This window comes from Heterodontus francisci, chromosome 13 (genome assembly GCF_036365525.1).
Source record: "Heterodontus francisci isolate sHetFra1 chromosome 13, sHetFra1.hap1, whole genome shotgun sequence".
NCBI classification, from domain to species: Eukaryota; Metazoa; Chordata; class Chondrichthyes; order Heterodontiformes; family Heterodontidae; genus Heterodontus; species Heterodontus francisci.
The window spans coordinates 19,805,950-19,832,845 of NC_090383.1; the positions used below are offsets into that span (position 1 = coordinate 19,805,950).

The 26,896-nt window shown below is 44.6% G+C and overlaps 1 protein-coding gene across 3 annotated transcripts in view; it reads right to left on the reverse strand.

Moving 5' to 3' along the window:
• Positions 1-26,896, reverse strand: part of mthfd1l (methylenetetrahydrofolate dehydrogenase (NADP+ dependent) 1 like) — a 188,433-nt gene that overhangs the window by 46,151 nt on the left and 115,386 nt on the right. For all 3 annotated transcript variants that reach the window (XM_068044467.1, XM_068044468.1, XM_068044469.1), the window contains 2 exons: positions 17,460-17,567; positions 10,801-10,953 (listed from right to left, as the gene is read on the reverse strand). In XM_068044467.1, the coding sequence (XP_067900568.1) occupies positions 10,801-10,953; positions 17,460-17,567 (261 nt within the window). The remainder of the gene's footprint in view (positions 1-10,800; positions 10,954-17,459; positions 17,568-26,896) is intronic.

Below are 26,896 nucleotides of genomic sequence, written 5' to 3' on the forward strand. Positions count from 1 at the left end.
TGAGATGAGGAGAAATTTCTTCACTCAAAGGGTTGTGAATCTTTGGAATTCTCTACCCCAGAGGGTTGTGGAGGCTCCATTGTTGAATACATTTAAGGCTGAGATAGACAGATTTTCGGTCTCTCAGGGAATCAAGGGACATGTGGAGCAGGCAGGAAAATGAAAATCAGCCATTGAATGGCGGAGAAAGCTTGAGTGGATAGGCCTACTCCTGCTCCTATTTCTTATGGCATGTTCAGCCAATATTGAATAAGATCATGTAAATATCCATCATATTGTAAAAAGTTGACATATCCTGCATACTTCCTGAAGGTGTTGCACTTGTTTCCTGTCACAATTCACTGTAATAAAACCATCAATCTCAAGCGGTGCGCAATGCCACAATAGATTTGCTACAAAAACATACAATTCGTTTCTCTGTAACATCTATTGTCTCTGCCCCTGCTTCACTTCATTTACTGCTGAAACCCTCACCCCTGCCTTTGTTACCTCTAGACCTATTTCAAAGCTCTCCTGGCCAACCTCCTACCTTCCACCCTCTGTAAGTTTGACCTCATCCAAAACTCTGTTCCCTGCATTCTAACTCACATCAATTCCCATACTCCCATCACATGCTCACTGACCTACACTGATTCCTAGTCTGGCAACGCGTCGATTTTATAATTCTCATCCTTGTTTTTATACCCCTCCATGGCCTCAATCTTCCTCGTCTCTGCAATCCAAGCCCTACAACCTTCCGAGATCTTTGTGCTCCTCCAATTCTGGTCTCTTGCACATTCCCAACTTTAATCGCTCCGCTATTGGTGGCTGTGCCTTCAGCTGCCTGGGCCCTATGCTTTGGAATTTCCTTGCTAAACCTCTCCACTGTTAAGATGCTCCTTAAATCCGGCGGCACAGTGGCTAGCACCGCAGCCTCACAGCTCCAGGGACCCAGGTTCGATTCTGGGTACTGCCTGTGCGGAGTTTGCAAGTTCTCCCTGTGTCTGCATGGGTTTTCGCCGGGTGCTCCGGTTTCCTCCCACATCCAAAGACTTACAGGCGATAGGTAAATTGGCCATGTAAATTGCCCCTAGTGTAGGGAGGTGATAGGGAATATGGGATTACTGTAGGGTTAGTATAAATGGGTGGTTGTTGGTCGGCACAGACTCGGTGGGCCGAAGGGCCTGTTTCAGTGCTGTATGTCTAAATTAATTAAATAAATAAAACCCATCTCCTGTCCTAATACCTCCTTATGCAACTCGGTATTAAATTGTTTGATGCTTTTCCTGTGAATCGCCTTGCGATGGTTTACTGCGTTGAAGGCGCTATATAAATGCAAGTTATTGTTTATGTGAACATCACCTGCCCAGCTATTCGCGATGCCAGTGTGACTTGTACGTGCTTAGTATTCCTATTGGGGGGAGTTAAATTTCAGTGCAATGTATTGTGTTTATCCTCCAGAAAATACTTCTTCTAAAACAGTGTAATCTCCACGCTAGTAATCATGTCAGCTATATTTAATCCACAGATAGTTTCACAGAAACTTTTGAACAGGGTAGAAAGAAAAAACTGGACGCAAGAGGTTTGAATCACCCATCATAGAGTATAGTCTTCCTTTTCAACAAATCACCGGCCTCCAGCCGTTTCTATCCAAAATAGACTCAGCACAAAAGATAGTACAATAGGCGAATGTGAAACTGACATCAACGCAATAAAGAATTACATTTATATAGCGCTTTTCACAACTTCAGAATGCTCCAAAGCACCTTACAGCCAATGTGGTACTTTTGAAGTGTAGTCACTGTTGTCATGTAGGGAAATGCTGCAGCCAATTTGTACATAGCAAGGTCCCACTAACGGCAATGTGGCAATGACCAGGTAAACTGTTTTAGATGTTGGTTGATAGATAACTATTGCCCATGACACCAGGGAAAACTCCCAAACACCTCTTCAATATAGTGCTGCAAAATCAGACGGGACCTTGGTTTCATGGCAGATCCCAAAGACGGCACCTCAGGCAGTACAGCACTCCTGCAGTACTGCATTGGAGTGTTGACCTGGATTATGTGCTCAAGTCTCTTAGTGGGACTTTACTCAAAAGTGAGAGCCATGGCTGACACCGATCAAATTAATCCATTAAATGGCCAAAGATCATCTCTTATTGGCCAATATCAACAACCCTCTGTTTTAAACAGGGTTGTTTTAAAGTGGTGGGGTCTGCATAATGAAGTGTGTGCTGAAAGTGGTTGTGCTGGAAGCTAGTTAAAAGACTGACCGTGCCTGAATTCTACAGATAAAGACTTCTGTTTTAAGCATGCCAATCTGTTCAATGAGGAACTGATGTTAACAGCTTCTCTAGCTGCGGGGCAATTGTTCCAGCCAGAATGTTACGCCATTGTTCAACTGAGATCACAAGTACAGATATCACAGATTTCTTTTGGTTTGAAGGGAGCTGGTGATGCAACTGCTGCTAAAAGGAGCAATTAATAAAACTTTAGCTCAGAATGTTTTTTAAATTCTACAGCCAGTCAGTCTAATGGCAATCCATCATTTTGTAGTGCATTTTCAAAGCTTTCTTGTTTACCAGTTAGCTTTCCCCATTTGTTATTTTATTTTCAGCTCTGTGGTGGGCCCCACAGAGAAGAGGCACAAGTTGCTTCCTTCATCCTGCACTGCTGTACCCATAGTTACGTGTTGCAGCTTAGGAGAATGGAGTGTGCACACTTGATATAAGAATCAATGAGCATGGGTTGGGACGAGTTGGATGCTGGATCATTGGTCAGAGAGAGATGTGAACTAGTGGAATACAATTAATGTCGGGCACAGAATAGTTTAGCAATTGTTATTTGAGTTCAGAGTTGGTTTGACCCCAGATGCTCCTATTAATACTGCAGAAACATCCCAGGAGGCCATTCGGCCCATGGTGCCTGTGCCGGCTCTTTGAAAGAGTTATCCAATTAGTCCCACTCCTCCCATTTTCATCTTTCCCCTTGCCCTGCAATGTTTTCTTTTACAAGCATATAGCGAACACCCATCTGAAAGTTAGTTTAAGTCTGCTTTCGTCACCCCTTCAAGGCAGCGCATTCCATTTCACAATTTGCTGCAGAAAAGAATTCTTTAGGCAAGTATCTTAATTCTCTGCCCTCTGGTTACCGACCCACCTGCAGTGGAAACAGTTTCCTCCCATTTACTGTATCAAAATTCCTCAATTTTGTAATTCGAAACCCGTAACACCAGTTGCATATGTGATATGCAGCTAGCAGATGCAAGTTATACTGGTGGTTGCACTTCATCGCAGGCAGCAGGAAGCTCAGCAACAAGAGAGGTCTTTGCACAGGGCAGTGCGAGCAGCAATGCATTGCTCAATGTTAAAAAGGTTTTGTATTGTGCTCAATGAGCTTCTCTGGGCACTTGCATTGGGCTGGAGTTATACTGCAGCCAGTATGAGTGTGCAGGACTACCTGCTTGGTTTCAGTGTGCTTGAGATAAAGGAGTAACTGAGCCAATGCAAAAACCACGCTAACAGAAACTGAATTACTCCAAGGGACCAGAGCGAGCTCATAAGCCACCCTTCAGCATTAAGTGGACAACCAGCATTTCAACTGCCAAGTCCACATGTCATAAGAAAATTAGCATGCGCTTTTTAACACTAGGATTGGGGATTTGGTACAAACCAGATTGGTTGGAAAGCACGACCGTCAGAACTTACTTCTTATCCTTGGTTGCATACCAGACTGACAACAAAATGACTGAACCTAAAATCTTGATCTGCATGCAATACCCTGAGCTACGTTCCCTGCGTGCAATTGCAAATAGTGGGATATAGTCATTAGCGGCCATGGGTATGTCATGAATGGCTGATGCTCGCTATAAAATCACAAGGTCTGATCAGCAGTGGTGCTGAGATTTATTTTACTGACTAACAGTGAGGAACATAGGAATAGGAGGAGGCTATCCAGTCCATCAGGCTGGTTTCGCCAATCAATCAGATCATGGCCGATCTGTATTTCAACTCCATTTACCCGCCTTCGCTCCATATCCCGTGATACCCTTACTCAACAAAAAAAAACTGCTCTCCGTCTTGGCAGCTCCAATTTCCCCCAGCATCCACAGCCCTTTGGAGGAAGATAATTCCAGATTTTCACTATCCTTTGTGTGAAAAAGTGCTTCCTGATTTCACGCCTGAACAGCCCAGCTTTAATTTTATGTTTATGCCCCTTTATTCTGGGTTCCCCCACCACAGGAATTCATTTCTCTCTACACTATCAAATCTTTTAAGTCACCTTAAACACCTCCATAAAATTACCCTTCAATCTCCTACATTCAAGGAAATATTATAACTTCTCCCCATTAAGTTAAACACAACAGTTAAGTGTGCTGAAAATGCTTATGCTGGGCCCATTTTAGTGGGCATAACAGTCATAAAAATAACAGACCAACCAGGCCTTTTGTGTGGTAGTGGTAGAGATCAGGGAGAATCATTTAAACAACTGGCTGCCTTTCTCTGCTCCAAGCTCAGATCTACTCTGAACCTCTCTCCATGTTTGGACATGAAACACTGTGCTCCTGACATGACCTTCAACTGTCTTCCTAAAAACAAAACAAATGGTGCTGAGAAATGACGAGCTACAGAACAAACCCCGCTCAGAGGCTCATTAAGATACTTCAACACCTGCTCACATCAACCCAATACTCCTCCCTGGTACACTACCATTTACAGTACGACTGAAAATTGAGGCATGTTTTGTGGGAGAGTGGGAAACAAACGAGAGGGGAAAGGGGACTGGTGTTGAGGGAGGGGGGGGGGTGCTGGAGAAAGGGGGACGTGGAAGGAGGGATAAGGAAAAGTGGGAACGGAGTATGGGGCAAGTTCTCTCAGCAAGGATGTGAGGGGCAAGGCCACTAAGTGACAGGGGAAAAGACAAAGGTAAGCAAACTCAGCTTTCGGGGAGTTGAGTCAAGCACAGAAACCTCAACCCTGTAAAGGCCCATCACAGCACTACCTACAGGCATTGTAAAAATACTGCATTTTTATGCAGACACTTTTAAAATGATGGTTCCTTCAGAAATTGTCTTGTGTTAAGAGTTTTTCAATATATTTGATATAGAATGTAGTGAGCTGCCCAGCAATTCAATACACAAATCAACAAATATACACGTTCTACCTCCTTCATATGAAGGATAACTTGCCCCAATGCAAAGCCACAAGTTAGCTAGATGGGTGGGGGAGGGACAAAGCAATTCCAGCATGCATTGTACAATGGAGATATCAACACATCCATGAACTACATGCTTGCAATTTCACTGCCGGTTGTAAGACTTCCTCCAAAATGAGAAGCAACCATTGGAAATAGGATGGAACTTTGCCTTGAATAAGAGAAAAGTATTTAGTTGGCAAAGCAAGGAGCTGCTATCTCCTGCCGGAATGCCTTTCTAGACACGCTGTTGGGAACTATTAATGATGTAGCCTTTACAGCAATTTAACAGAATTTAACAGGTGTTACGAAAGTGCCTCTGTGTTTACTTAAATATATTTTTTGAGGATTCATTTTTGAAAGATTGAAGAAATGTTAAACATCGGGGTTTTCAAAGGGGGTCATGTAAAGCCATTTGACTTTGAAAAACAGTCCCTGGAAATGGTTTTTTCAAAGGGGCACTGAGAGGTCTTGTGAAGAAAACAAGCCTTTCAGGGAAACTACCTGACCTCCAGCTCACTAAACAACAGAGAACTTTGGAGACCTGGAGAAGCTGTTTACAAAGAAGTGACAGGTCGAGATTGATGGTGGTCAAAAGGTTGATCTCCTGTTGTCGGTTTCGCTTTTGAATTGTTTTGATTTGGGGTTGAACTGTATAAAAAAGGGAGAGAACTTCCAAGGAGAGAAGAGGGTTCCCAAGGAAGGAGAGAAGACCACAACCCAGTTCAGCTTTCCAGCATGTCCCTAAAAGACCCGGAGAAGTCCACTGTGTCAACTCATCTTGTCTTCTGTCTTTGAAGAAAAACCTAAATTAATTCACAATGCCGCCTGAAAAGAACTGTTCCAAAAGATCCCAGTGACCCATCTACATACAGAACGTATACCAGTTTGGAACACATAACTCATCCGCTGTTTCTTCAAGAATGAGCAAGTATTCAGCCCAAGTGTTTTTTTTTGTCTGTAACAGAGCTCTAAAAACGAAAATCCCTTTATTTTTGCCGCTTAACCGGTGTATATGCATGAGTGTGAGGGGCTAAGATAAAAAGGGAACTTTAATATTTCAATCTGTGCGTTTGTGCTTTACTTCATTACTGGTCAAGACTTGTTTTATAATAAACTGATAATTTTGTTGTTTATTAAAGAAACCTGGTTGGTGTGTTTTATTCTGGGATAAAAATAGGGTCTATGATTAACCATATCGATAAGTGGGAAAAAATGTAAATATATGTTGTGACCCGTAGAGAAGTGGAACTAGAACAGTGCACTCCTCCCACCTCGTGTTAACACAGGCCATTTGGCCCAACTGCTCTCTGCCAGTGTTTACGTTCCACCCAAGTCTCCTATCAACATATCCTTCTGTTCCTTTCCCACTCAAGTACTTACCTAACTTGCCTTTAAATGCATCTATGCTATTCACCTCAACCAGTTAGTGACACATTCTAACCACTCTGAGTAAAGAGGTTTCTCCTGAATCTCTCAATGACTATCTTATATTTATGGCTCCTAGTTGTCTCTCCCAAGTGGAAACATCGTCTTTATGTCTACCGAATTAAACGCCTTCATAATTTTACAGACCTTTCACAGCCTTCTCTTCCTTAGAGAAAAGAACCCCAGCCTCTTCAGACTTGATCGATCAGTAAATCCCCTCATCTTTGTGGATTCTTTTTTGCATCTTTTCCAGTGCCTCCATATCCTTTTCATAATATGCAGACCAGAACTGTGCACAGTACTCAAGTGTAGTGAAATTCAGATGAAACGCAGGTGGGCAGATACATGAGCAAAGGTGACTATATAGCAAATGGCCCTCATTATACTGGGAGGAAGGTGGTTGGCTGTTCTTGAGAAGGGTGATGTATAGTTCAGATACTCCAGCAGTAAATTGCATAAAGATGTCAGAGATTTAGTCCCCAGTCTCATGAGCACTAGCCTCTGTACCACAGTTCTCTGGAAAAAAAACGTGCGTTTCTCTTCCTATTCACGGCACATTCCACAGAAATCTAGGATGATTTTTGGGTGGTCAATGAGGGATTAGCCCCATAAATCCTTTCATATTTTAAATAGAGAAACTGGTAAATTTTATTTGTGTTTTTCCTGGTCCCATCCGAAGCATTCCGACATCAAACTCTGATCCCCATTTATTGCAGAGTGATAGAAACAAGACAACCTACCTCACAGCTTAGATATCCACTCACTCTGCCACCAGTGCGCAGTGGCTGCAGAATGCACCATCTACAGAACACACTGCGTTCTATTTTTTGTAAAATACAAAATGAGCAAAGATTGCATTATGAGATATGTGGTGTCCAGGCATCAGTTTTGCATTCCTAATATCCATGCTTGAAATTTAGAGAATTTGAAACTGGAGACAGTCTTCAAGAAAATTCTTCAAAATCATTTCTAAGCGGAAAGAAATATAGGGCACGGAAGGAAATATAGAGCACTGCCAACAACCTAACAGCAACAACTTGTATTCCTATAGCACTTTTATGCTGGAAAAATGCCCCACAGGAACAGTTATCAAGCAAACTTGAGACTGAGCCACGCTAGGAGATATTAGGACATACGACCAAAAACTTGGTCAAAGAGGTAGATTTTAAGGAGGCCTTTATAGGAGGAGAGCGCAGAGAGGTTGAGGGAGCTTAGGGCCTAGGCAGCTGAAGGCACGGTCGACAAATGATGGAGTGTTGAAAATTAGGGATGTGCAAGAGGTCAGAATTTGAAGAGCACAGAGATCTTGGTGGATGTAGGGCCAGAGGAGGTTACAGAGATATGGAGGGATGAGGCCATGCAGGGGTTTGAAAACAAGGATGAGATTTTTAAATAGAGGTTTTTCTGGAACGGGAGCCAATGCACGTTGACGAATACAGGTGTGATGGGTGAATGGGACTTGGTTTGAGTTAGAACATGGACAGATTAGCAGAAGTTTATAGAGGGTGCAAGGGCAACCAAGTTAGTATTGGAATGGTCAAGTCCAAAGATAACAAAAGGCATGGATGAGATTTTCAGCATCAAATGAGCTTAGGCAGGAATAGAAACAGGCAACGTATGGAGGTGGAAGTAGGCAAAGAAGAATTAACTAGGAGAATTTCAAAGAACTTGCACTGGATCCCACCAACTACCCAGAGTACCAAGGCCCCAGTGACACCATTTATGAATTTAATTAAGCTCTTTCCCATAGGAAGTGTTTTCTTCCAAGCGCAGTGACTTGCAATTTACAATAATTCCACAGTAATGAAGCAAAGGAGTGAAGTGTCAATGAAACAAAACCCCTCCCTCCCTCCCAATAAGGAAACATAATCTGCCTCTGTTGAAAGAGATAATAGCTGCATTTTTAACCCCGATCAGAACAAGCCCTTAGTAACAGAAAGGTTTAATTAAAAAAAAGACAAAATTAGTTCTCGTCAAAGGTTGACTATGAGAGAAAGAACAAATTAGCATAAGATTGAGACTTACTTTATGTATTAATCTGTCATACATATATAGAACGGTAAAGCATGAAGGCAGCCATTCGGCCATCTTGCCTATGTTGGGCATTTTGACAAATACTGAGGATTGACTCTCTCAGCAGTACCTGCACAACATAATTCATGGGATGTGAAAGGGGGAATTTTATGGAGGCGACAGGGGTTTCTGCCACCAGCTGGAGAGCTGAGAGAGACCCACGTTGCCTCCTTACCGAAGGCCCACTGTCTGATGAGCCAATCAGGCAATTTACAGGCCACCGCCGGGCCTTCCCTGGGATCAGGACCCGGGGGGCAGACGTCATGCCTGAGAACTGCCTGCTAATCAGTGGGCAGCATCTCTTTTGCTCAGCAATACAACCAGGGAGGCAGTGGCCGCTGCCAGAACAATACCCACCAGAGGCCCAGGATGGCAGTATGACCCAAGCCAGAGGTAAGTGAGGTGGCAGGGGTTTTGTGGGGTTGGTGGTCATGGGGGAGGAGGGGGTGTAGGAGGGGTCGGCAGCAAGGGCTGGGGGTGGCTCTCAGTGGGGCCCCCGCTTCCCAATGCCGGGTCCCTCGATCAGGCATTGTGCTTTGGAATGAGGGACCCCCCTGGGAGACCACCAGCAACACTGCACGGGTTTGCAAGTCACTGCATGGTGATAGGCCCATCTGCCACTTGATTAATACCAGCAGCGGCAAGAAGAGGCCCTTAATTGGGTATTAATTGCCCCTTAAGGGCCTCAATTGGTGGTGGTGGTGGTGGTGGTGGAAGGATGTCCACAGCTCTTCCCGTCAGAGACTTAACTGGGGTGGAGGCAGGAAGGTGCCAGGGCCCCACCTGCCACCATCTCACCTGATTAAATGCCCTGCCTGCCTCCAGCTCACCATGGGGAGCACATAAAATACTGCCCAGTATTTGTGATTATGTACAATACAATGTTCAATACAAAGAATGAATTCATTATGAATGATCAGCTGTGGCTCAGTTGACAGCACCTTTGTCTCAGTGTCAGAGGGTTGGGAGTTTAAAGTTCCATTCTAGAGACTTGAGCACAGAATCTGGGCTGACATTCTACTGTAGTACTGAGGGAGTGCTGCACTGCTGGCGGAGGCATCTTTCAGATAAAATATTAAACCTCCCAGGTGGACATATTAGATTCCACAACACTCTATTGAAGGAAAACAGGGAAATTATCACCGGTATCTTGACCAATATTTAAGCCTCATCCAGCATCACTAAACAGATTATCTACTCAATATCACATTGCTATATGTGGGAACTTGCTGGGTGCAAAGTGGATGCTGCGTTTCTTACATTACAACAGTGATCACACTACAAAAGTACTTAATTGGCTGTAAAGTGCTTTGGGATGTCCCACGGTCGTGAAAGGCACTACATAAATGCAAGTTTCTTTTTTCTGTAAGAAGGAAAAGCTGGTTTACATTTTGTTTAATGCTGAAGTCTCAAAGAATTAAGGCTCTGCTTTCACAGAATTATAGAACACGGGTGACCATTTGGCCCATCCTACCTGTGCAGGCATTTTGAAACAGCCCCTGTTCTTTCCCCACAGCCCTGCAAATATTCTCGTTCAAGTATTTATCCAACTCCCTTTTGAAAACTATTACTGAATCTGCTTCCACCACCCTTTCAGGCAGCACATTCCAGATCATCACAACTTGCCAGATAAAAATTCTCCTTTTTGTTTCTTTTGCCAATGATCTTAACTCTATGTCCTCTGGTTACAGACCTACCTGCCAGTGAAACGGTTTCTCCTTATTTACACCATCACAACTACATATAGTTTCGAACACCTCTATTAAATATTAACTGTCTCTGTTTTGAGGAGAATAATCACAGCTTCTCCACATTACTGAAGTCCCTCATCCTGAGTACCATTGCAAAAATGGGCTTTCAGTTATCGCATTACCAGGAGCAAGTGATCAACCATTTATAGTAAGAAAGGAAGAACCTGCATTTATTTAGCACCTCTCACAACCTCAGGATGTCCCAGAGGAAGTTATTTCTCACTTAATTCTTTTGCCAGTTATCTCAAAACGAGGCAAGATCTTTCTCCCCGTTGAGAAGAATGAAAATCCAGCCAACCCGTGGTGATGGATTTACAGTTTCGGCCTCTTCGGTCTGTTGCAACTGTGACACATTTTGGGAATTGGTTACTTACCGTGCCCACCAATGGGTAGATAAAGCCAGCCCCGATACTGGCACGCACATCCCGGACTGGCAGAATAAACCCACTGGGAACGCCCTTGCGCTTGGGATCATGCGATAGTGACAGATGGGTCTTCGCCATGCAGATCGGCAGCTCTCCGAAGCCCTGCACCAGGAAGGAGAAGCACTGGTCACTGAGCAAATCATCAGAGCAGACACAGGTGTAAACTACACAGAACATACTTGGGACATGCTAATCTGAACCTGTGCTGAAGACAGAATCTTCACATGACAAAGGACAAAAACAAACATTTGTAATGTTTACAAAAATGATCAGTGATCTATTCCGTAAAAAAAATCCAAACCCATTTCTGTCAGACAATTATGGAGCATTTCAAGATAAGCCTCCACCCTATAAGCACATATTTCTTAAATTCCTACTAAGTACATACAATGTACATTTCAGAAATAGACTATTCGGCCAATTAGTCTATGCCTATATTTATGGTCTACATGAATCACCTCCCATCTTACTTCATCTGACTCTATCTGCAGATTACGTTCTCTGGACTTTGTAGTATGATTATGTTTTAAAAACTGTGATCTTTAATACTGTGTAAAAAGGATTCAGAGCAGACATGTGACCTCACACCAAGTTTTCCCAGAGACAAGCCAGGGGTCCTGGTTACCATGCAAGCAAGGAACCCAGATCAAAGACTCTTTTGAAAGCAGGGTGCAAGATTGTAACACTTGATGGACAATGGGTTTAATTCTCCCAGACCCTCAGATCATAAGCAGGGAGCCAGGGGGGTTTAAAAATGCAAATTTGAGTTGCAATTGCTTGCACCTGGAGACCAAAGAAAGCCCAGGTGGTTTTGCTATTGACAGACTTACAGACTCTGAATATTGTATAAGGCAAACAGCAATTGACTTTTGTTCTGGATAAATTCAACAGGCTTTCCCAAGTTTGTAGGCTGTAAGGAAGACATGAAGACCAAGCAGTAGCAGCCTCAGAAGAGAGAGAGAAAACAACTGCTCTCAGACCACTGATATAGCAAAAGACTGCTAAGATTTGAATCCGGTTCGAAAGCTCATGGTTTGCAGAACAGAAAAGACCAACAGGGTCAACAGAGATTGCCTTATTAACAGGAGACCAGCCAAGTGTGCTCGGAAGAAGTGAGCAAAGAGGACACTGGCTTAAAGGCATTGGGAGATCCAACCCATTGCAATGGGGAGGAGTTTGGGACTTTTAACTGCAAGGAAACCTTTTTGTTGAGAGCACTGTATAACATATAAATGTGGTGTGGAGTTTTTGAGTGTTTTTTTTTAAATATTTGTTTGTAAGATGTGGGTGTCATTGGCCAGGCCAGCATTTATTGCCCATTCCTAATTGCCCCTGAGAAGGTGGTGGTGAGCTGCCTTCTTGAACCTCTGCAGTCCTTGGGTGCAGGTATACTCACAGTGCCGTTAGGATGAGAGTGCCAGGATTTTGACCCAGCTACAGTGAAAGATTGGCAATATAGTTCCAAGTCAGCATGGTGTGTGGCTTGGAGGGGAACTTGCAGGCGGTGGTGTTTCCTTACTGCCCGTGTCCTTCTAGATGGTAGAGGTTGCAGGTTTGGAAGGTGTTATCGAAGGAGCCTTAGTGAGTTGCTGCAGTGCATCTTGTAGATGGTACACACTGCCGCCACTGGTGGTGGAGGGAGTGAATGTTGAAGGCGAAGGATTGGGTGCCAATCAAGTGGGTTGCTTTGCCCTGGATGGTGCCGAGCTTCTTGGAGTGTTGTTGGAGCTGCACCCATCCTGGAAAATGGTGCGTATTCCATCACACTCCTGACTTGTGCCTTGTCCCCCGGTGGACAGGCTTTGGGGAGTCAGGTGGTGAGTTACTCGCCACAGAATTCCTAGCCTCTGACCTGCTTTTGTAGCCACAGCATTTATGTGGCTGGTCCAGTTCAGTTTCTGGCCAATGGTAGCCCCCAGGATGTTGATAGTGGGGGATTCAGTGATGGTAATGCTATTGAATGTCAAGGGGAGATGGTTAGATTCTCTCTTGCTGGAGATGGTCATTGCCTGGCACTTAGGCGGCAAGTAACATTCACGCCACACATCAGCCCAAGCCTGGATGTTGTCCAGGTCTTGCTGCATATGGACATGGACTGCTTCAGTATCTGAGGAGTTGCGAATGGTGCTGAGCATTGTGCAATCATCAGCGAACATCCCAATTTCTGACACGACAGAGGGAAGGTCATTGATGAAGTAGCTGAAGATGGTTGGGCCTAGGACACTACCCTGAAGAACTCCTGCAGTGATGTCCTGGAGCTGAGATGATTGACCTCCAACAACCACAGCCATCTTCCTTTGTGCTAGGTATGACTCCAACCAGTGAAGGGTTTTCCCCCAATTCCCACTGACTCCAGTTTTGCTAGGGCTCCTTGATGTTGTACTCGGTCAAATGCTGCCTTGATGTCAAGGGCAGTCACTCTCACCTCACCTCTGGAGTTCAGCTCTTTTGTCCATGTTTGGACAAAGGCTGTAATGAGGTCAGGAGCTGAGTGGACCTGGCGGAATCCAAACTTAGCGTCAGTGAGCAGGTTATTGCTGAGCAAATGCTGCTTCAGTACTATTGCTGGAATATTGTCAGGGCCCATAGCCTTTGCAGTATCCAGCGCCTTCAGTCATTTCTTGATATCACGTGGAGTGAATCAGATTGGCTGAAGACTGACATCTCAGGAGAAGGTCGAGATGGATCATCCACTCCTTAATTAGTTAATGGGAAATACCTTTCTCTGTAATTTGTGTTAGCTACCTACTAAGTACTGTTTAGTTAATGTTGATGTTGATTTTTAATTTAGTTGTTAAAGTAAAAGTTTTAACACATGAAATCTTGAAGTGTAATTCTCTAATCGGCCTGTGGAACTCATATCTCTTGGTTTAAAGTTAATGGTCTCAACTGAGGTCATAATAATATACTTCTATTCCTTTCTCCCTCATGTACTTATCTACCTTCCCCTTAAATGCATCTATACCATTTGCATTAATTGTTCCATATGATAACAAGTTCAACATTCTAACCACACTCTGGGTTAAGATGTTTCTACTGAATTCTTTATTGGATTTATTAGTGACGATCTTATATTTATGGTCCTTAGATTTGGTGTTCCCACAAGTGGAAACATCTCAGTCTACCCCATCAGACTCCTTCATAATTTTTAAAGACCTCTATCAGGTCACCACACAGTCCCCTCTTTTCTAGTGAAAAGGGCCCCAAGGCTGCTCAATCTTTCCTGATAGTTTGGACTGAGAGCTTATAAACTATGTTACGACTAAGGAAGAGACTATTCAGCCCATCATTCATGTGCCGCCTCTTTGAATTAGTCCCAGTCCCCTGATTTTTTCCTCATAGCCTTGCAAATTCTTCCTCTTCAAGTATTTATCCAATTCCCCTTTGAAAGTCACAAGTGAATCTGCTCCCACCACTCTTTCTGGCAGTGCATTCCAGATTATAACAAACGCCCGTATTTTTTTTCCCTCAAGATGCCTCTGTTTCTTTTGCCAATTACTTTAAATCTGTGTCCTCTGGTTACCGACTCTTGTGCCTCTGAAAACAGCTCACCTTTATTTACTCTATGAAAACCGTTTGTGATTTTGAATACCGCTGCCAAATCTCCCTTTAACTTTTCTCTGCTCGAAGGAGAGCAACCCCAGTTTCTCTAGTCTCCCCGATACCATTGCAGTAAATCTTTTCTGCACCCTTTCCAATGTCTCTACATCCTTTGAAAAGTGTGATGCCTAGAACTAGTCACAATACTCCAGCTGGGGCCTAACCAGCATTTTATAAAGGTTTAACAATTTCCTTTTCAAAAATTTTTTTTATTTTGTCTTAAGCCAAAGATCCTGTATGCCTCTTTTACAGCCTTCCCAACTTGGCCAACCACCTTCAAAAACTTGTGAAGGTGCACCCCCAGGTCTTTCTGTTCCTAAATGGGGAAAAGCTAGAAACAGTGGAGGTCCAAAAATACTTGTGGGGGTCCGGGTACACAGATCATGAAAATGTCACAAACAGGTACAGAAAATAATCAAAAATCTAATGGCCTTTATATCTAGAGGACGAGAATAGAAGGGAGTAGAAGTCATGCTTCAGCTATACAAAGCCCTGGTTAGACCACACCTGGAGTAGCGAGGAGTTCTGGGCACCACACCTTAGGAAGGATATACTGCCCTTGGAGAGAGTGCAGTGAAGATTTACCAGAATGATACCTGGACTCCAAGGGTTAAGCTACAAAGAGAGATTAAACAAACTAGGGTTCTATTCCCTGGAATTAAGATTCAGGGGTGGTATGAGCAAAGTCTTCTAGATATTAAGAGGAACAGATGGGGTGAATAAGGGAACTATTTCTGCTGGCTGGGGAGTCTAGGACTAGGGGGCATAGTGTAAAAATTAGAGTCAGACCATTGATGGGTGAAATTAGGCAACACTTCTACACACAAAGGGTGGTAGAATTTTGGAATTCTCTTCCACAAACGGCAATTCATGGTAGATCAATAGTAAATTTTAAATCTGAGATTGATAGATTTTTGCTAATAAAAGGTAGTCAGGGACATGAGGCAAAGGTGGATATATGGAGTTAGATCACATATCAGCCATGACCTCACTGAATGGTGGAACAGGCTCGAGGGGTTACATGGTCTACTCCTATTCCTATGTTCCACCCCCTTTAAAATTATACAATTTATTTTATGTTGTCACATTCTTAAAATGAATCACTTTACATTTCTCTGCATTAAATTTCATCTACAATGTGTCTGCCCATTTCACCAGTCTGTCCATAGCCTCCTGAAATCAGGATGCAATCTTCCTCACAGTTTACGACATTTGCAACTTTTAAATTATGTCCCCCCCCGCCACCCCCACATACCCAATTTCTGGTATCATTCTTGTAAACCTCTTTTTGCACTTCCTCCAGGGCGGCACAGTGGCGCAGTGGTTAGCACCGCAGCCTCACAGCTCCAGCGACCCGGGTTCGGTTCTGGCTACTGCCTGTGCGGAGTTTGCAAGTTCTCCCTGTGACCATGTGGGTTTCCGCTGGGTGCTCTGGTTTCCTCCCACAGCTAAAGACTTGCAGGTTGATAGGTAAATTGGCCATTGTAAATTGCCCCTAGTGTAGGTAGGTGGTAGGAGAATGGTGGGGATGTGGTAGAGAATATGGGATCAATGTAGGATTAGTATAAATGGGTGGTTGTTGGTCGGCACAGACTTGGTGGGCCAAAGGGCCTGTTTCAGTGCTGTATCTCTCTATGACAAGTTCTCTCTCTATGACAAGACCACCTTATCGATACCTGTAGGGCGAGGTTGAATCATGATGTCGTTTCACAGAACCCCACCCCTTCTTACTCACTGGGAGCCCAGACTCTGACTCAAGTTAGGCTCCCACACCCAGCCTCAGTACCCCATGATGGCAGAAGACTGCTTGGCAGAGAGGTAACTGACTGACAATCTCAAGTCCCAGACGCAAAATACCTCCTAAACCCGCAACCACCACCACTTGAAGAGGGCAGCATGTGCATGGGAACACTACTCCTCCAAGTCGCACACCATACCGACTTGGACACATATTGCTGTTCCTTCATTGTCGCTGGGTCAAAATTCCAGAATCCCTGCCTATCATCACCTTCAACACATGGACTTTCGAGGCTCAAGAAGTCGGCTCACCATCCCCAGCTCAAAGGCAACTAGGAATGATCAATAAATGCTGACCACACTCCAAGAATTCATTTTCATTTTTGTTTTACTTGTGGGCATTGAATTTCTGATATGTGCTCCTTGTGCACACAATGCTTTGTTAGAGATGAAAGTTTTATCCACATATGAATTGGATTTGAATACAAACCAATTTTTACTTTTTTTTTTAAAAAAAAACTCATTGCTTATTCTGTAGCATTCCTTCGAAGTGTCCACGGTGATGAAAAACGTCATCATTCATTGGAATTAATGTACAACTCTGCCAGACATGATTTGTGAAAATATGGCAAACTCCATTATCTTTACAATCTGCGAGATATTTTCCCCTCTTTCTACTTATGTCAAGGGATGAAAGTACATTCGCCCTCTCTTCGCTTTAGAGTGATACAGCCTTCAGCTTTCACACACACTCTCCGTCTCTCCACAAAACACTGACACAGCCTTCACCTGTACCGTGCACTCTCCCTCCTTCTCTCCTCTATATAATCAGTGACACGGCCTTCAGCTTTTCTGCACATTCATCCTCCCTCTCTCCATCCGTGGTACAATCACAGTAACACAGCCTTCACCTGTACAGCGCACTCTCCCTCCCTCTGCTGTACAATCAATCAGTGACACGACCTTCAGCTGTCATAACACTCCTCTCTGGTACATCCTCCTGAAACTCTGCTCCCCTCCCAATGTATCCTCAAAAATGCCTCCTTTTGGATCCCAGCTCTCTTCTCCCAACTCCCTCATTTACAGTCGGTGCCTATTTCACTCCTCTTCCAACAATATTGCTCTGTGATTAAAAAACACATGAACACGAGGTTGACTGCAACTCATGGGTGGTTCCTTTGAATGTCTTCTCCAGTAGCCCAAGCTCTCGGTAATTTTGCACAGTATGAACAAATTCTAAGCATGCTGCTTGCTTATGGAATGTTTCTCACCTGACTGACGTACAGGTCCACCTTAGACTGGGCTTCAGGCGACAGCTCGATATCCTCAGCCCCGTAAATCTTCTGCGCTATTGTGCGAATCTTTTCCACAATGGGCATCTGTAGAATGAAAAGGTTGAATAGTGAAGTGATACATTTTGAACGAAAGAATGAGGAGAGGCAATATAAACTAAATGGTACAATTTTAAAAGGGATGCAGGAACGGAAAGACCTAGGGATTTACATAAACACATTTTTGAAGGTGGCAAATTGAGAAGGCTGTTAAAAAGCATACAGGCTCCTGGGCTACATAAATAGAAGAATAGAGTTCAAAAGTAAGGAAGTTATGCAAAACCTTTGTAAATTACTGGGTTAGACCTCAGCTAGAATATTATGTCCAATTAAGGGAACCACACTTCAGAAAGGAGGTCCAGGCCTTGGAGAGTGTGCAGAGGAGATTTACTAGAATGGTACTAGGGATGAGCAACTTCAGTTAAGTGGATAGACTGGGGAATCTGGGCAGAAATAGCAGAGAGGGTTATGGGGAGATTACCAGAGGTGTTCTAAATGATGAGGGGTTTCAATGGAGTAAGTGAGGCGAAACTATTCCGACTGGCAGAATAGTCGGTCGGATGTCAACTGAAGATAAACAGGATAAAAACCAGAGCGGAAATGAATTATGACCTAAAGGCACTGCCTGCAAGGGTGCTGGATGTAGATCCAATAGTACTTTCCAAAAGGGATCTGGATATGAACTCAATTCTTTTGGACTGCTGAAAATCTTGAGTTTGATGCTCTGCTACACAAAGTTAGTGGATTTCAGCTATGGCAGCAGTGAGGGCTTAAACCTCAAGGCAACAGAAGGCAAATTGTTCAGGCAGCTGCTCAATTACTACTCAGTGACACTTTGGAAGAGAGTGCAGGAAATTGAGCAAGTGAATGTGAAGGGCAAAAGAAAGAGAGAAAAAAAAACAGAGCGTGCGAGAGCCTGTATGGGGATGTGCAACCATGTATAAGTTCATGAGCATGGGAGCGGCACACAAGTGTATTAATCAGCAAGTGCGTGTATGAGTGAGTATGTGTATAAATGCACACTAAAGATTCTGGAGAGGCAACACATTGAACTACCAAGACTACCGATGATGTGGGAAATGGGGACTCGGATGAACTGGAGTAAAGCTTGATCTGCCAGCACGTACTTGGCAAGAGGACTCAAAGCATAGAATCCAGGAGCAGGGACCTCTGGTTACAACCCCTGCACCAATAAAGAGGTGAGCAACAGTGCTGCCACCACTGGCCACTGCATGTCATTACCTCAACCCTCAAGGTCAAAATTTTCTGGCACCTTTTACTAAATCAAATTTAAATGGCATTTAATGTAAACGCTATTCACTGTTCGCCATAACAATACATAAGAAGTGTAAATATTTCACCTTGCCATCCATTTAATACAGCCATACATTGACACGTCTACACTCTTCCATTTGTTTTTCTCCTGATTCCAGGGGAAGTTAATTAAAATGTCACTTTCCTCACACATTAAATTGAAAAGAAAGACTTGCTTGGATGGAGACTGTCACAACCTCAGGACATCCCAAAGTCCTTTACAGCCAATAAAGTACTTTTGAAGTGTAGTCACTGTTGCAATTTAGGAAACCTGGCAGTCAATTTTGTGCACAGCAAGCTCCCACAAATAGCAATGTGATAATGACCAGATAATCTGTTTGAGGGATAAATATTGGCCAGGACACTGGGGTTAACATTTCTGCTCTTCTTCGAATGGTGCCTTGGGGACCTTTTTCACCTACACGAGAGGGCAGACTGGGCCGCGGCATAATATCTCATCCAAAAGGCAGCACCTCGAACAGTGCAGTCCTCCTTCAGTACTGCACTGAAGTGTCACTCTAGATAATGTGCTCAAGTCCTGGAGTGGGACTTGAACCCATGATGGAGCTGTATAAAACGCTAGTTAGGCCACAGCTGGAGTACTGTGTACAGTTCTGGGCACCACACTATAGGAGGGATGTGATTGCACTGGAGAGGGTGCAGAGGAGATTTACCAGGATGTTGCCTGGGCTGGAGCATTTCACCTATGAAGAGAGACTGGATAGACTGGGGTTGTTTTCCTTAGAGCAGAGAAGGTTGAGGGGGGACCTGATTGAGGTATACAAAATTATGAGGGGCATTGATAGGGTAGATAGGAAGAAACTTTTTCCCTTAGCGGAGGGGTCAATAACCAGGGGGCATAGATTGAAGGTAAGGGGCAGGAGGTTTAGATGGGATTTGAGGAAAAAAATTTTCACCCAGAGGGTGGTTGGAATCTGGAACACACTGCCTGAAGAGGTGGCAGAGGCAGGAACCCTCACAACATTTAAGAAGTATTTAGATGAGCACTTGAAACGCCATAGCATACAAGGCTACAGGCCAAGTGCTGGAAAATGGGATTAGAATAGTTAGGTGCTTGATGGCCGGCACAGACACAATGGGCTGAAGGGCCTGTTTCTGTGCTGTATAATTCTATGACCTTATGACTCAGAGGCAAGAGTGTTTGGCAACTGATATTAAGGTTTAACAGTATTGCATTACATATTACCCTCAAGAAACACTCAACACCTGGGCAAAGGTAAGGCCTGGATTACATTTTCAATACGAGAAGGCAGAAGGAAGGAAAAGAGGGGCTCAAGAGGGAAAGCAATACACCACAGCCCCAGCACGCAGATTTGTTGTGGGGATGAACAGACTTGTTTTCTCTGGTGTTTGCTGAACTGAGCTCATTCACTCACAGTCCAAAAGCTGAAACAAGCACAGTGTCCAATCTCAGCATCGCAGGCTAAGTGGAAATCGCAGTATTCAACCTGGCTGTGAAGTGGCTCAAAGTGTTCATGGCCCCATTTAAGTGTCGACTAAATTTCACACAGCTACCAACTTCGGGAAATTTGGTGCATCACCAGAAACCATGTAGTGCGCTGTCTGTTAATGCATGCCCCACTCCCTTCACGCCACCATCGTCAGCTGTCTAGGCCCCCAAGCTCTGTAATTCCCTCCCCAAAGCCCTCTGCCACACTCTCCTCCTTTAACACCCTGTTTTAAACCTACGGCTTTGACCAAGCATTTGGTTACTTGTCGTACCATCACCTGTGGCTCAGTGCCAATTTTTGCCTGATGTATGCTCCAATGAAGCTCCGCGGGATGTCATACTATGCTAAAGGCACTATATAAATGCAGGTTGTTGTCCAAAACAAATCAAGTGTGATGTAGGGTAGGCGTAGTGGTATTATCACTGGACTAGCAACCCAGAGACCCAGGGTATTTCTCTGGGGACATGGGTTCAAATCCCACCACAGCAGAAGGTGGAATTTGAATTTAATTAATAAATCTGGAATTAAAAGCTAGTCTAATGATGTCCATGAAACCATTGTCGATTGTTGTAAAAACCCATCTGGTTCACTAATGTCCTTTAGGGAAGGAAATCTGCTGTCCTTACCTGGTCTGGCCTACATGTGACTCCAGACCCACAGCAATGTGGTTAACTCTTACATGCCCTCTGAAATGGCCTAGCAAGCCACTCAGCAGTACCTAACCGCTATAAAGTCAATAAAAAGGAATGAAACCGGACGGACCACCCGGCATCGACCTAGGCAACGGAAACGACAACGGCAAACTCAGCCCTGTCGACCCTGCAAAGTCCTCCTTACTAACATCTGGGGGCTTGTGCCAAAGTTGGGAGCGCTGTCCCACAGACTAGTCAAGCAACAGCCTGACATAGTCATACTCACGGAATCATACCTTACAGACAATGTCCCAGACACTGCCATCACCATCCCCGGGTATGTCCTGTCCCATCGGCAGGACAGACCCAGAAGAGGTGGTGGCACAGTGGTATACAGTAGGGAGGGAGTTGCCCTGGGAGTCCACAACATCGACTCCGGACCCCATGAAGTGTCATGGCATCAGGTCAAACATGGGCAAGGTAACCTCCTACTGATTACCACCTACCGCCCTCCCTCAGCTGATGACTCAGTACTCCTCCATGTTGAACACCACTTGGAGGAAGCACTGAGGACGGCAAGGGCACAAAATGTACTCTGGGTGGGGGACTTCAATGTCCATCACCAAGAGTGGCTCAGTAACACCACTACTGACCGAGCTGGCCGAGTCCCAAAGGACATAGCTGCTAGACTGGGTCTGCGGCAGATGGTGGGGGAACCGACACGAGGGAAAAACATACTTGACCTCATCCTCACCAAATCTGCCTGTCGCAGATGATTCTGTCCATGACAGTACTGGTAGGAGTGACCACCGCACAGTCCTGCGGAGACGAAGTCCCACCTTCACATTGAGGATACCATCCATCGTGTTGTGTGGCACTATCGCCGTGCTATATGGGATAGATTTCGAACATATCTCGCAATGCAAAACTGGGCATCCATGAGGCGCTGTGGGCCATCAGCAGCAGCAGAATTGTACTCATCCACAATCTGTAACCTCATGGCCCGACATATCCCTCACTCTACCATTACCATCAAGCCAGGAGACCAACCCTGGTTCAATGAAGAGTGCAGGAGAGCATGCCAGGAGCAGCACCAGGCATACCTCAAAATGAGGTGTCAACCTGGTGAAGCTACAACACAGGACTACTTGCATTCCAAACTGCGTAAGTAGCATGCGATAGACAGAGCTAAGCGATCCCATAACCAACGGATCAGATCTAAGCTCTGCAGTCCTGCCACATCCAGTCGTGAATGGTGGTGGACAATTAAACAACTAATTGGAGGAGGTGGCTCCACAAATATCCCCATCCGTAATGATGGGGAGCCCAGCTCATCAGTGAGAAAGATAAGGCTGAAGCATTTGCAACAATCTTCAGCCAGAAGTGCCGAGTTAATGATCCATCTTGGCCTCCTCCTGAAGTCCCCAGCATCGCAGATGCCAGACTTCAGCCAATTCGATTCACTCCACGCGATATCAAGAAACGACTGAAGGCACTGGATACTGCAAAGGCTATGGGCCCTGACAATATTCCGGCAATAGTACTGAAGACCTGTGCTCCACAACTTGCCGTGCCCCTAGCCAAGCTGTTCCAGCACAGCTACAATACTGGCATCTACCCGGAATTGTGGAAAATTGCCCAGGTATGTCCTGTACACAAAAAGCAGGACAAGTCCAACCCGGCCAATTACCGCCTCATCAGTCTACTCTCTATCATCAGTAAAGTGATGGAAGGTGTCATCGACAGTGCTATCAAGCGGCACTTGCTTCGCAATAACCTGCTCAGTGACGCTCAGTTTGGGTTCCGCCAGGGCCACTCAGCTCCTGACCTCATTACAGCCTTGGTTCAAACATGGACAAAAGAGCTGAACTCCAGAGGTGAGGTGAGAGTGACTGCCCTTGACATCAAGGCAGCATTTGACCGAGTATGGCATCAAGGAACCCTAGCAAAACTGAGGTCAAAGGGAATCAGGGGGAAAACCCTCCGCTGGCTGGAGTCATACATAGCGCAAAGGAAGATGGCTGTGGTTGTTGGAGGTCAATCATCGCAGCTCCAGGACATCACTGCAGGAGTTCCTCAGGGTAGTGTCCTAGGCCCAACCATCTTCAGCTACTTCATCAATGACCTTCCTTCAATCATAAGGTCTGAAGTGGGGACGTTCGCTGATGATTGCACAAGGTTCAGCACCATTTGTGACTCCTCAGATACTGAAGCAGTCTGTGTAGAAATGCAGCAAGACCTGGACAATATCCAGGCTTGGGCTGATAAGTGGCAAATAACATTCGCACCACATAAGTGCCAGGCAATGACCATCTCCAACAAGAGAGAATCTAACCATCTCACCTTGACATTCAACGGCATTACCATCGCTGAATCCCCCACTATAAACATCCTAGGGGCTACCATTGACCAGAAACTGAACTGGAATAGCCATATAAATACCATGGTTACAAGAGCAGATCAGACATTAGGAACTCATCTCCTGACTCCCCAAAGCCTGTCCACCATCTACAAGGCACAAGTCAGGAGTGTGATGGAATACTCTCCACTTGCCTGGATGGGTGCAGCTCCAACAACACTGAAGAAGCTCGACACCATCCAGGATAAAGCAGCCCGCTTGATTGGCACCCCATCTACAAACATTCACTCCCTCCACCACCGACGCACAGTGGCAGCAGTGTGTACCATCTACAAAATGCACTGCAGCAATGCACCAAGGCTCCTTAGACAGCACCTTCCAAATCCGTGACCTCTACCAACTAGAAGGACAAAGGCAGAAAATACATGGGAACACCACCACCTGCAAGTTCCCCTCCAGGTCACACACCATCCTGACTTGGAACTATATCGCCGTTCCTTCACTGTCGCTGGGTCAAAATCCTGGAACTCCCTTCCTAACAGCACTGTGGGTGTACCTACCCCAAATGGACTGCAGCGGTTCAAGAAGGCAGCTCACCACCACCTTCTCAAGGGCAATTAGGGATGGGCAATAAATGCTGGCCTGGCCAGTGACACCTACATCCCATGAATGAATAAAAAAAATGTTGGCTGCAAATGTGGGAAAATAGGTAACTTGGAGGTAAAATACTTCATTAATTGATATATATACGCAATGGGCCTCGAGAGAAAACGGTACAAATAAAAATTTAAAACTGCAAATGCCGGACTAATGTGATGAAACTCTCATTTTATTCTTTCGAGGCCAAAGTGGGTATCTGTAGCATTTTCTGTTTTTAGTTTGCGAGAGGAAGTGGATGTTTACACAAGTCCCCATTCACTTCAGTGGGGTTGATGTTGTCCGTCTGCACCAAGATTCTTACAGCCATAATGGAACAGAGAAAAAACTGTTGTGTTGTTGACTCCAATTGAAATTAAATAACTCAAGTTAGAGTCAATGCACCCTCTATTTTCTTTTGTAGTGACCAGCCGACTTGTTTAAGCATGCAGGCAGTTAAAATTTTTTTAAGCAGTTACTTAAAAGGGCCAACTTGCATGCATCCTGTGCGGGAACTTTCGGGTTGCTGTGCAGCCGCGCATCTTAAATGGAATTTTGGTCAGGTATGCTGATAGGATAATAAATAATTGCCCAGTTCTGAACAGTGCCTGAACTCTGCTACAGATTGGGAAGAATTTTATTAAAAATGGCGAAGCCATTTTTCTTCACAACAGTTCTTCTGTCCGTCACCTATACCGTGAGCATTAATTTTATTTGCCAATGAGATCCCTTCTTCGTTGGCTATTTTTCTTTCTAATTTAAATGTCGAAGCTACAGTATAAAAACAAGCCCAGTCGTGTTGGTGTTCATTACCCACGCGAGCAAATAGTTCTAATTATATTTAAAGGGGAGAGCCATCCAAGAGGGTAGATGGGGCCCCAGTAGAAACAATAAAGTTAGGAAAACTTTGTGAGTTGTGAGAGTTTTGATTTTGTAATGCAGCATTTACATAGTTTTAATACAATTGAGGGTGTGTGTCATGCAGATCCCCCACCTGCCAAGAATGAGGCATATTAATTTTGCCATATGAACATTGATTTTAAACTGTTGCTGGAGCGAGGAAATGACATGTTAAACAGATCAGCCGTGGCTGGAAAAAACATTTGCATACTAACAGACAGTGCTTGGAGGGACAAAGGGGCTATTCCCTGCTCCAATTTAACCCACAATGGACTTTGAGCACCAGGTATTGTGTGCAAGAGGAGACATTCCAGGGTCAGCTAAGACAAGAGAATCCACAAACAGACCTGGTCAGACCAGCTATTCACATGACTAACCTTCTTGGCAACCTGGATTTTTCTGTATTGTACAAAGAGTTTGGACTCAGAAAGACTGTTTGCTCCTGGAGTGAGAAAACCTCTCCTCTCTGCTCCCATCTCTTTCTCACAAGCCTCTGGACCCACTGAGGACACATGAACTCCAAGAGAGAAAAGTCTCCTACATCGAACAAGGTTTAAGAAGAATACTGGGCCCCAACAAAAATTAAAACCTACCTACAATCAAGGACTTTACTGCAAGCTTAAAGAACAGTAAACAAAGCCATCTTCAGGGCAGCACAGTGGCGCAGTGGTTAGCACCGCAGCCTCACAGCTCCAGCGACCCGGGTTCAATTCTGGGTACTGCCTGTGCGGAGTTTGCAAGTCTCCCTGTGTCTGCGTGGGTTTTCTCCGGGTGCTCCGGTTTCCTCCCACATGCCAAATGATTTGCAGGTTGACAGGTAAATTGGCCATTATAAATTGCCCCTAGTATAGGTAGGTGGTAGGGAAATATAGGGACAGGTGGGGATGTGGTAGGAATATGGAGTTAGTGTAGGATTAATATAAATGGGTGGTTGATGGTCGGCACAGACTCGGTGGGCCGAAGGGCCTGTTTCACTGCTGTATCTCTAAACTAAACAGATATTGCCTCAAACTTTTCCACTTTATTTCTTCTGCTCTTTTCTGTCTCTATCTGCATGTGTGTATCGCATATGCATGTGAGCGTGGGTGCGTCGCGTACCCGTGGGCAATAACCGAATTAGAGTTGAAGTTTAATAAAGATCAATCTTTCTTCTTTAAACCAAAGAAAACCTGTTTGGCTGGATTCTTTGCCTTATAATTGAAAGCAGTAAACAAGGATTCACCAAGGGGGAGCTAAAAAACGTGTATTTAAAATAAAACGCTGTTACGCTAATACCAGGTGAAGGCTGAGAGGGAACCCGAGACTTCCTCTCACCTGGTTCTAACAGTGGGGTAATGGAGAGGGCGCGGTTAAAACCGATTTGTGCTAGAACAAAACCCGTGAATTCCTGCTCCCGATCACTGTCCAGCGACTCATGTTAGAAAATTTGTGTATGAACTTCCTCAGTACTGCACTGGAGTTTCAGCCTACGTGCTCAAGTCTCTGAGTGGGACTCGAACCTATGACCTCCTGACTCAAAGGATAGAGTGCTACCATTCAGCCAAGCATGCTCATCTGCTTACACCCTCTGATTGCAGGAGGTAGTGGCAGCTAGTGGTGAGTGGGTGATGGAAGGGAGTAATACATCAAAATGTAAAGCTAGTGTCAATGTTATGATTCACACTTCCCCGCTGACACAACTTGAATAATTCCCCAGCCAATAACAATGGCCCATTAACAGATCGAGAAGATGTCTCTCGACATCATTTAGAGCTTTTTCCTGACAGCTTCTCTATCGCTGCAGCTCCAATTCAGATTCTGTTCGTGTCTCTCAGTTTTCAGGTGGCCACTTGTCTGAAATTACCATGGCATCCTGCAGCAGACTGGAATTTTCAGCTCTCATTCTACTTTCAGTGGTCCTTCTTGTTCAGAGTCAGGTCACTCTATTTTTGTATGTTGGAAAGAGATACTTGCATTTATATTGCATCTTTTGTAGACCTCAAAACATCTCAAAATGTTTTATAACCGATGACGTATTTTTGAATTGTAGTCACTGTTGTAATGCAAGGAAGACAGCAGCCAATT